General features: G+C 34.3%; 2 protein-coding genes across 2 annotated transcripts; one reads left to right on the top strand and one right to left on the bottom strand.

Annotated features, from left to right (window-relative positions):
* Window positions 1-1,523: 1,523 nt before the first annotated feature.
* Window positions 1,524-4,180, bottom strand: LOC116118728 (GSH-induced LITAF domain protein). Its single transcript, XM_031404699.1, has 3 exons — window positions 3,825-4,180; window positions 2,001-2,127; window positions 1,524-1,904 (listed from the first exon to the last, which is right to left on the bottom strand). Exons 1-3 carry the CDS (start codon window positions 4,016-4,018, stop codon window positions 1,821-1,823), a joined length of 405 nt encoding a protein of 134 aa, XP_031260559.1. The 5' UTR covers window positions 4,019-4,180; the 3' UTR covers window positions 1,524-1,820.
* Window positions 4,181-8,447: 4,267 nt separating this feature from the next.
* LOC116118731 lies at window positions 8,448-9,948 on the top strand. The gene is made up of 2 exons (XM_031404703.1): window positions 8,448-8,762; window positions 9,274-9,948. Exons 1-2 carry the CDS (start codon window positions 8,532-8,534, stop codon window positions 9,586-9,588), a joined length of 546 nt encoding a protein of 181 aa, XP_031260563.1. The 5' UTR covers window positions 8,448-8,531; the 3' UTR covers window positions 9,589-9,948.
* Window positions 9,949-12,043: the final 2,095 nt, after the last annotated feature.

The following is a 12,043-nucleotide window of genomic DNA, read 5'->3' as shown; positions in this document are numbered from 1 at the left end:
TAGAGGGTTGAATACATTGCATTTTTGCATCAAATCATCAATTGACATTATTTTTTCTCTTTCGAATTGTTGAGGTTGGAAGAGAGGTCCTACATGAAGATAAAGAGTGTTGTTTTGTAGCCAAGGATGACTTGCCTGCAGTCTCGCCAGGGTCTCATATAATATTTTGAGACCTAACAGTTATAAACAGTAATGTTTGAAAGAAATTAGAGATGGAATAGCTAGGTTAAAAAGTTGCCTCTGCTAGATCGAATAGAACATATTTTATTGTAGGAAAACCATTATCTTTTATTATTATAAAATTGTGTAAAATGCAAACAAGGGTTTGGATGGATCCTAAAATGGTTGACAGGCAGTCTCCTTGGCTAACGAGACAGGCTCTCATCTCTCATGCTGAACCTACTCTTCTTTCAAGTTTCTCATTCTTCTTCATTCTCGTCTCAGATTTAGTGGTAAGCTTCTAAGAAGCACGTTTACAGGTACATTTAATGTATTTCTATATTTATCCATCTGTTTGTTTGATAACAAAAACTGACGTAATCCAAATTAACCAACCTTTACAATGCATTATCACAGCGATGGCGAGAAGAGAGGCAGTGGGCACTTTGGCTACAAGACCAGGTACTGATCTTAAGACAGCTCAGAGCTGGTTGACCAACAAGATATTTATGTGCAGTTCCGATTTCTTCTTTATCAATTGCATATGTTTAATTAAATGTTTGATGTTCTGCCTTATATTTGAGAAAACAATAGAAACAGTATACCATATTGGATCCATAATCACATGATATAGTTATCGATATATAAATTAACTACTAAAATAAAAAATTCTATAGGATTGATATATACAATGCAAGAAAATTACACCATTGAACAAAAGAGCCAAGCCTACACACGAGTTCTGTTCCTATCCATGATCCGGCATAGAAACAGGTTGTCTACTAAAATACAAAATCTTAAAAATTTGTTTCGGCGTTCATGTTTTTCTTGCTGATTTTATTGAAGACATACCATCAAAGAGCTTCTATATGTAAAATAGATTTTAGTTTACATGCATGATCTTTAGATAACTACTTAACTGTACGCAAAGGCAAAAAACAGACATGGTGGGCAAACGATCAAGTTTCAAGTTCAAGAGTGCTCTACTGCTGTGGAATCCGGTAAGAATCATATGTATCTATCAATGGGCCATTAACCGCTTGAGAAAATCATCCCAGGAGGCGAATTCATGTAGTGACAATAAATTTTTCTTTATCAGGTAGATTATGATTCTAACACACTGAAATATTGTGAGTTTTGTGTTGGTTAATCATTCTTAGTTTCTGCACATTGAATGATTGAGCTACCCATGAAAGCACAAAGACTATGTCCATTGAAAATCCTTCCCCACGGCTAAAATCAAACCTTGCTCGTCTCATGTGGCCTGCTAGAAAGCTGAAAGGAATATAACTGATGCTACCGAGGCTCAGGCTAAGGGCGCTAAGCCGGGCTGAACTGGATGTCCATGTTAAACCAGAGATATCTTGTAGCAAGCCCCAACTGTTATTTATTGATAAACACGAACGGTACAGGTCTAATATCTAATTTACATGGCCATATAGTGACATGGGGAAAGCATTTCACAAGTAATTCATGCACTATTTAATATTTTGAGAGAAAACGTTGTTTACACACCATATTAAAAATATATGCATTAACAGCCTTGTTTACAGCATTGTGTAAAGACAACACATAGCCGAAAGAGCTCCTGATAAGACAATAAGATTACATGCCGGCCAGTGAAAAGCAGACAATGCGAATACTAGACCTCTCACGATATCTCAAGCAGGCAATGCAAAGCTCTGCTGTTTCCAGTGTGGAGGATCCATCACCGCACAAGGATCTGGTTTCTCAAAATCAGCAACCTGAACAAAGGCCAGTATATACAAACAAATGTTTTAATTGAAGGAAAATTATGGATAAAAGCAACAGAAAAAAAAAAAAAAAAGAGGTTTACTTGCCTTTTCCTTGCAAACCGGACAATGGTGATATTTATGCCAGAGACAATCCATTGAAGGCATGAGAAAGCAAAATCCAAGCATCATCGGCATCATGCATCCAACAACAGCCGCGAGACTAGGCTTTGATCTGAGTTATACATAAATTCAGCAGTCAAGGGAGAGAAACGACAGCAGAATCAATGCCCACTGGCTTAAGGGTCTGCTTGAGAGTTTTTTTCCACTGATTTTGAGGAGTTTTTAATTGGATTGGTTTAGAGGTGTTCTAAAGCCATGACTTACCAGATTTTGTATACACTGGTTTTGACGGGCTCAAGAATCCCCCCAAACTAGTATAGTGTATTTTTGAGGGATTTATAAAACACCCAAAATGGGGATGTTTTGGTTAGTTTTAAAATTTTATTCAACAAATAACCTATCCGCTACAAAATTAACCAATTATATCTAAAAAAAATTTTTAACCATATTATGCGCATCTCTAACCATATTAAATATAAAATAATTTTAAGCAATCATAAAAAAAAAAAAAATTATTAAAATCTCATTTCTAAATACTTTCTTGGAGAAGTGGAGCTACAATTTTTCAATCATTTCAGATGCTGCAAAAGAATGACGAAGAAAGATAAAGAGACTTTATCACATTTGAAGTTATAAAATACTAATAAGTAGAAAACAAATAAAGAACATTTACCTTGTAATTGAAAAAACAAAACTCCTAAGTACTGGTTGAAGTTGGGGTATTTTTATGATATATATGTAAATTTATCATTTTAAAAAACTGCCAGAACCGTTGGAAAATAAACTCTTAAACACAGATTAGGTGTTTTAAAAACCGCTACTAAAAACCCCTCAAAATCGTTACGGTAGTTTACCCTCATAACCGCTAGCATGAAACTTCTAAGCGGACCCTAAAAATAAATGCCACACAAACGCAAGAAGCATAGAAATATTGAAACATTTTGACTAATAAATGGCACTTCTTCTAACTTACTAATTCAAAGTAGAAGAACTCGCAAAATACTAAATAGAATAGCACGTTGCCTCTCTCAAGTCTCAACATAAAAAACATTCAGCTTTCCTCCACACAATCTATTAATTAATGCATCACTACACCAGCTTCGGAGTAATGTAAATATATGCGCAACAAAAATTGGGGCGTGAACAAAACTATTGAGTATAAGGTTTGGTATGCAACGTTGTTTATGTAAAGATTACAAGTTATGTTAGGCAGGGTGTATTTTGTAAAGTCTAAAAGTAGTGACTAAACGGGAGTTTTTGTATTTGTCTATAAAAGAACAGATTGTTCTGTTTTTGTACATTCATTCGTTCAATAGAGAATAATTCCGTTTTTAGTTATCTTCAGCTCGAGCTACATTTTCTAGAACATTTCTTGTTTTGCATTTAACAAGTCAAAAACTGCATATAAATCAACAACTAACACAAGAATCCTCAATGTAACTAACAGATTCTGATCCAAGAGGGATATCAAATTTTATAATGCACCACAAGACTCATAATTCATGGAACCAATTGAAGGAAAACTATAAAAATTTTGGTATTCAACGAAATTCAAATACGGGTAAACAGGTCTGTTTTTCGCCATTTAAAGATTATATTGAGGATGGGGCAATAAAGAACGCAATCACAACACACACAGAAAGAAAAAGTCTAGAAATTTTCCAAGAAATATAATATAATTAAACAACTCTGTTGTTATATTCATATATTTTCATTTCAATTATAAGCAAATTATATATATATATATATAGAGAGAGAGAGAGAGAGAGAGAGAGAGAGAGAGAGAGAACAAAGAATGAATTAAAGTACCTGACGCTGGTAACTCCAGAATTGCCACAGAAATTGCAGTTAAAAGGAGCGGGAGTGTCCCGGTAAATCGTTTGCTGAATCGGAATTCCCTTGGGGTCGCCGAAGACCGCGTTTGGCGGGATCAGGCCGGCCTGATATGGATTTTGGCCGACGTAGTACGGGATCCCGACGACTGGTTCGTCGATCTTCTTCATTTCTCAAACCCTTGGTCGTCTCACACAATTCCGCGAGCGAGGGATGATGCCTTGGATAGGTAAGTTTGTTAAAAGCACGCGGTTTTATTTAATGGAAATTAGACTGATTTACCAATACTTAATGTTCTAGAGAACAATGACCCTTTTACGGGCTTGGGCGCTTGCCCATGTTGGAATNGCAGACCCTAAAAATAAATGCCACACAAACGCAAGAAGCATAGAAATATTGAAACATTTTGACTAATAAATGGCACTTCTTCTAACTTACTAATTCAAAGTAGAAGAAATCGCAAAATACTAAATAGAATAGCACGTTGCCTCTCTCAAGTCTCAACATAAAAAACATTCAGCTTTCCTCCACACAATCTATTAATTAATGCATCACTACACCAGCTTCGGAGTAATGTAAATATATGCGCAACAAAAATTGGGACGTGAACAAAACTATCGAGTATAAGGTTTAGTATGCAACGTTGTTTATGTAAAGATTACAAGTTATGTTAGGCAGGGTGTATTTTGTAAAGTCTAAAAGTAGTGACTAAACGGGAGTTTTTGTATTTGTCTATAAAAGAACAGATTGTTCTGTTTTTGTACATTCATTCGTTCAATAGAGAATAATTCCGTTTTTAGTTATCTTCAGCTCGAGCTACATTTTCTAGAACATTTCTTGTTTTGCATTTAACAAGTCAAAAACTGCATATAAATCAACAACTAACACAAGAATCCTCAATGTAACTAACAGATTCTGATCCAAGAGGGATATCAAATTTTATAATGCACCACAAGACTCATAATTCATGGAACCAATTGAAGGAAAACTATAAAAATTTTGGTATTCAACGAAATTCAAATACGGGTAAACAGGTCTGTTTTTCGCCATTTAAAGATTATATTGAGGATGGGGCAATAAAGAACGCAATCACAACACACACAGAAAGAAAAAGTCTAGAAATTTTCCAAGAAATATAATATAATTAAACAACTCTGTTGTTATATTCATATATTTTCATTTCAATTATAAGCAAATTATATATATATATATATAGAGAGAGAGAGAGAGAGAGAGAGAGAGAGAGAGAGAGAACAAAGAATGAATTAAAGTACCTGACGCTGGTAACTCCAGAATTGCCACAGAAATTGCAGTTAAAAGGAGCGGGAGTGTCCCGGTAAATCGTTTGCTGAATCGGAATTCCCTTGGGGTCGCCGAAGACCGCGTTTGGCGGGATCAGGCCGGCCTGATATGGATTTTGGCCGACGTAGTACGGGATCCCGACGACTGGTTCGTCGATCTTCTTCATTTCTCAAACCCTTGGTCGTCTCACACAATTCCGCGAGCGAGGGATGATGCCTTGGATAGGTAAGTTTGTTAAAAGCACGCGGTTTTATTTAATGGAAATTAGACTGATTTACCAATACTTAATGTTCTAGAGAACAATGACCCTTTTACGGGCTTGGGCGCTTGCCCATGTTGGAATTTTTTTTTTTTAAATTATTTATGTATCTTGTGAAAAGACTATTCATACAACCTGAAATTAATTAAATATAAAAGAAAAAAAGTCAACATATTAGTGATGGTAATGGCCCATATTTTCAGGTACCGGCCCGTTTCATCTCAAAAGGGTAGGATTTTATCCGATGTTTACAGGCATGAGTTTGGGCCGGATTTTAAGGTCGATTCGGGTATAGGATGTCTTCAGGCTCGACCTAGCCCGGTCTAACAACTTTAGTATTAATTATATTAAATTATCCTTATACTATATATTTAATTACAAGATTATTCTATATATATATACTCATTTTTTTCTAAATCCTTCATTGATGGATGGATGCACTTTATGGAAAGTGATTTATATATTTAGTGAGTATTAAAAAATAAATTAATATTTAAAAATTGTTTATAGAATTAAAAATATAAAAAAATTAAAATTTATTAATATTTAAAAATTCACATTATAAAAATATCAGGTTTAAGGTTACAAAAAACCCGTCGGGCCAAGCTTGGGCTTTACCTGTCATACCCGTGATGGGTTTGGGTATTTGTCAGGAGGTCAGGCCTGGGCCTAGGCCCAAGGATACCCATTCCCGGCCTGGCCCATTGCCATCACTAGCAATGTGGCTGCTGGAATTGTGAAGGTTCCAGATATTCTCAATGAAGAGACCATTTGAAAATTGCACACATTTAAACTGGGCTTTGGGCCTATGGATATCTGGCAGGCACTGCCACAGTACAGACCTTTTCGTTGTGTTTTAGGTCATGCGACGATGAAGACCAGCCCGATTGTTTACTTTGGTAGTACATATATTTGAAATAAAGTCTAGATATTTCGATAATACAATGTTGTTCATATTATTACGTTTACCAAAGGAAAATAATGTATTCTAAATTCTACTAGATTTGATGTGAAATGTCACATCAACCGTTCAATCCCTTTCTATTCCTTTATAAATATCCTTCCCCTTTTTAATTTTTTTTTTTTTTAAATTTCAACAACCCTTTAGAGTTACTCAACTGCTAGTAATTAACTTAAAAAACATTCTCCATCACCAAAGCTTGCACATGAAAACGTTTCTTATATCACCCACCATTCTAATTTAAATAAAAACTTTAGCCTCCAGTTGTACAAATTATTTTAAAATTAATCCTCAATTTAAGTTAACTTAAAGATAATTAAATCATATAAGTTGGTGCAGGATGGAAGATTTCTATGTAATTCCTTGAAGCAAACATTAATAATATTAATTAATTAATTGGAAAAGCAGTGGGTTTAGTAATTAACAATTACAGAAGGATGCCGAACCCAAAGCCACTAAGGTATGTTCCCTTCGTGCGCTAAAACAAAAACCCAGTCTCATAATGTGGAATGAGTTAGAAAACTCGCCAAAGCACGGTGTACACACTACACAAACAGAGTCAGTTGAATATTAAAAATAAGAAGCAAATTCTTTTCATAAATAATTATTCAAATACAAAAAACAAAAACAAAAACAGTGAAACAGCCCGAGGACGGAGCCTCGCTGGGAAAGCCAGATCAGAAGGAATATTAGTGCAGAGAAAGAGATAGAAAGAGAAAGAGAAAGATGTCAGAACTGAGAATAAGATTCCACATCTGGGAAAATTCTGTTCATTTTGGGCCTATCTGCTCCAACTAATGCCCCCCCTACCATCTCGTGAACTTACATCTCCCCGGATTGTTCCTCACCCTTGGATGTCGAATCCAATGGCTGTAATATCATCACCCAGGACTGTTACTTTTACCTGTAAATTAAAAAGAACCATTTGTTCACAGATACATGTATTATTTATTTTTCAATAGCAGGCGTCTCACCCAATACATTCGGCCTGTCGACTCTTATTTACATACTCGTCTGTTTCTTCTTGTCTAGTTTTTCAACTTCAAACACTCAATTTGCTACCAGTCAATACCTTCATTTGTTCTACCTACACTCTCATTTCCTGTCAAAAACTCTATTTAATCAATAAATAAAAACCCCCTTATTAGATTATATACAGTATATATATCAGAATACTTGTCTTCCAGATGTCAATGTTTCATTATTTGTAGCTACATATGAAGCTTTCGCTTAATTAATGGGTAGTCGTTTATGTGATTTTGACTTTTAAACAGTTTTTTTTTTTAATTAGGTTTGACTTTGTTGAATGTTGGCAAACCATATGAACCCTAACATAAATATTAAATTTGTATGTTCCTTCCATACACCAACTTCTTAAGTTGTACGTTAATCAATTTTTAAATGACTGATTTTTGAATGTATTATTTAAGAGATCTTGAATTTAAATCATTTTTCGATTGTTAATAGGAATGGTCGTCGAAACTTTTATCTTACTGACAGTTCTAAGATAGACTAGAATAATCTCGATCATTAAAAAAAAAAAATAAATAATACGCGTTTGAGAACTAAATGGAGCCTCACATAAATTCTGTTATCCCCCGTCGTTTTTGACGGTGAGAAGTTCAACAACTTCAAAACAAGATTCAATCACGCCAAGCAAGAATTTCGCAAACAGAAACTGTTAAAGAAAGTTCCGGCATTCTTTTTGGTAAATGCATAGATTACCTGTTCCCTTCTTTTCACACTTTTTTTTTTCTTCTCTCTTTTTTACTCTCCAAGACTTATTTTTAGCTTAAACTATTCAACAGGATTGGGAAACACTCTTCCAACCACGCGGCTATATAGCGCGTGTATTCTTAACCAATACACGTACGTGGGACAAAATGCAAAGGTATTCCTGGTGCTGACAATTTTGGGCCCACTCAGGGTACTATTTTACAGATCCACGCGCAGTTAAAGAGCGTGAACATGTATTTTTCTACCAACTAATCCTCTCTTCAAAAGACTCAAAGCCACTTCTCCTTTATTTTCTCAACTTTATTCCCTACAAAATCTCGTCCTTCACTTACCCCTCTCTCTCTCTCTCTCTGTATTAGTTTCCTGCTTTAATTTCTCTTCTTTTGTTTTGTTTCTGGGATTTTGGGGGATAAAGTGTGAAGAAATGAGAGCACCAAACATGGCGACGATCACTGAATCTTTAGAGAGGTCTCTTCAGAATTGTTCGCTGAATAACCATCAAAGAAGCAGCAGCGTTAATGAAGGCACAAGTGAAGAAGGAATAGGAAGGTCATCAAGTTCAGATGAAAACAATCTTCAAAATACTGATACAACTTTAGAGCTTAACTCACATCTCTCCCTTCCTTACCATTGGGAACAATGTCTTGATTTAAAGGTAAAACCTTTTTTCTCTCTCTTTATTTCATAGAAACTAGAACGAAGCATCTCATCTCATCACGTTTAGATTTAGTCAGTTTCGTGTTACTGTTACAATACAATTAATGAGAAACCAGAGCAGATCTTGTGCTTTCTGTTTTACTTTCTGAAAGTGGAATAGTTTTTATTCTTTAATGCCTTTTGTTTACTGTCTTGTATTTATTACTTTTCTGTTCGGTCTCTTTTTCTCCAGCATAATCTCAGATTACTAGATCAAGATTAGTTTTAAAACCAAAACCCTAAAAAGGGACTAAGCTTTTTCCCTTCAGTTTCTCTTTTTTTTTTGTTTTTTTCCTTAAAAAAAAAAAAAGAAAAAAAAAAAAAAAGGAAAAAACTTCCGTGATTGACCCTCAAATAGATTTCTTTAATGAAAGATATGTAATTTTTCAAACAATAAAGGATACAGCTTTCAGGGTTTTAATCAGTTCAATTTTAATAATGTTCGTCTTTGGATGTGTGTAAAAATGCAGACAGGAGAAGTTTACTACGTAAACTGGAGGAATGGGATGAAAGCAAAGGAAGATCCAAGAACAACAGCAGAGTCCAGTGGAGAATACTATTCGGAGGAAGACGATAGCTCATATGACAGTGAAGAGTCATCGTCAGAGTCATCTCCATCATCATCAAGAGACCATAATCGAGGAGGAGAGAAAGACAACGTTTTGGTGGTGGCTGGTTGCAAGAGTTGTCTTATGTATTTCATGGTCCCCAAGCAAGTTGAAGATTGCCCCAAATGTAATGGTCAACTACTCCACTTTGATCGATCCGAAAATGTATCTCCTTAAACCAGTTCAATTTTTTTTTTTTTTTCCTGCTCTTTTAATTTATCTTTTCTTATTTTTTTGTCCCTGTCCCTGGTTTTTGTTTCTAATTAGAAACTTTTCCTTTTCTACTGCCTGGAAGAGTTCAGTGTGAAAATCAAGAAATGCTGAGACAAATATGATTTATTAGTTCACTGTTATACATTCTTCTCCATACCCTTCTTTCTCCTCTTTTAATTTGTTTTCATCTTGGGATGCCATCGAAGTTGCAGAAATAATTGATAATTCCCGTGGCAAGCTCAATAATACAAGAGAATGATATCCAATATGATTAAGAAGACGTGTGCCATCTCTTTGCTTCTCCTTATTCCCTTTGTATATTTTATTTTCACATTTTAATATATCTCTACTTTATTCTGTTTATTCATTTAATTTGTTTATGTCCAATCTTCTGTGTATGTTTCAAGCACTTTAATTATTTCAAACACTATACATTCCATTTGTATGCATGATTACCAACAAGAATTTAGTCCTTTTTAAAAACTTGAAGTTGACAAATTCACCCATCCAAAAGACCATGGATGTACAGAATGAATCTCAAAAACTAACTCTCAGCATCTCCTTATCAAAATTTCATTCTATTTAGCCATTTGAAACGTTAAATTTAAGATTTAGACTGTGAACCAACATTTTTCTTTCATTTTGGGTGAAGTTCTTCTATTGTTTTTTTAACAAAAAAGGTTAAAGAAACATATTTCATGCTTCACGTTTGAGATGAAAGTGAACAGTTGAAACTTTAGAGGGAAAGAAAACTGCAATTACAAACCCCCCTACAGACTGTGACCTTTCGATTCGTTTTAAGAGCCACAGAGGTTAAAAGAAAAGCTTAAAGAAGAAACACTGAAAATAATAATGATGTACAATAAAACCCTAAATTTTGTAGGTTCATTTTATGAGATATCAAGATAATGAAAAGAGATTAATGATGACTAAAATGGATTAACATGTGGGAGGATTAGAAATTAGGATAGCTATTGTGGTTGTGGTGGGTCTCATCGTGAGAAATATTTCGATTGAAAGACTCACGATTCACAATTGGGCTGCTTTTTAATCATGATATTCATTGACATTGAAAATTAAAATCGCACCAATCAAACAATTCCCACATGTGTCCACAGTTTATACTCTTAATTTACGCAAAGCTATATATTTAATGTTAGAAACTCGTATAGAAAAATAAGTATATATAATTGCATTATACGTATTTCCCGGCGTATGAGAAGGTTTTGATTAATTTCGTTGACAGCTAACAGAAGAAATTGTCAAAAACATGAGATAAGCCAATTAAATGGTTTCGTTGAGCTTTTAATGGTCAACTGTGCAGCTTATTGGAGAGATTGTCATCACGTTAAGATTAGTCAATGTGATTCATCATGGGAAAGTTGAAGGGATTTTATTTTCTCGGAATATCTATGAGGTGTCTGAATTATTAACGAATCAAACATACATTTAAAGCTGGATTTTAATAATTGTGATAATTAACGCAGCGGTAAAGATTGACATTAAGAAAAGATTCTTAATTTTTAGTCCATGAATAAAGTATTAATTATTGCTTATTTCAGGGCCTTCTCTTCACAATCTCCACCTCCACTCCATGCTTGTTTGTTTGATATTATTTAAGTAAAGAAAATGATATATCATTAATTAATAGAATAATTAATTAAGTTAATAATTTAATGAGTTTGACGAATTACAACTTTACAAGTAATGAATAAATGGCCATATGAAAGAGAGAGGATACTTGCCGTGTTGCAGACAAGCTGGGAATTTTTAACTCCCCACATCCTCCGGCTATTTCATAATAACAGGCTAATGGCTGCAGTTGGCAGGTTTGTAAAGTAAATTTTTGAGCCAAAATGCAGAAAATTAAGTTTGAATTTACAGTTTAAAAAAAAAAATGTTAATTAATCATGCCTTTACCAGAAACAAAATATAGGCATTGCTACTGTTTATCATGTGTTGTATGTAAATTGTTACTGAATATGAAAAGAACAAATGAACAATAATGGTATTCCTAAATTCTAGAGTAACATAATGAAAGCAAGAAAAGAATTTTTTTGAGCAGCTTTTTCTGAGTGTTGTGGCTCCGGGAAGGACGACAAGTGTTGTGGTCAGTGGTCACCAACTGGCAACATGCATATAATTCAACTCTACTCTATTATATATATTCCATAAATTTATAATTCCAGGAAAGCTTTCAACTTTTTTCCAGCAATAATTTGATGTGTAAAACTGTAAATGAATTATTAATAAGAGAGAAACGTTAACGCGTTGCATTGCAGAATGTAAAAAAAAAATGAGATGTGAAGGTTAGCTCAAAATACTAGATTTGAAAAAAGTGGATGTGCAATATGATCTGCATGCAAAAGGGTGTGACATGATGCAGCAGGCGAGGCCTTCTGTCATAAAAGATTCGAAA

Source organism: Pistacia vera, unplaced genomic scaffold (genome assembly GCF_008641045.1).
Source record: "Pistacia vera cultivar Batoury unplaced genomic scaffold, PisVer_v2 Contig857, whole genome shotgun sequence".
NCBI lineage: Eukaryota > Viridiplantae > Streptophyta > Magnoliopsida > Sapindales > Anacardiaceae > Pistacia > Pistacia vera.
The sequence above is the reverse complement of the archived record's forward strand: the minus strand, read 5'-3'. Positions and strand labels throughout refer to the sequence as shown.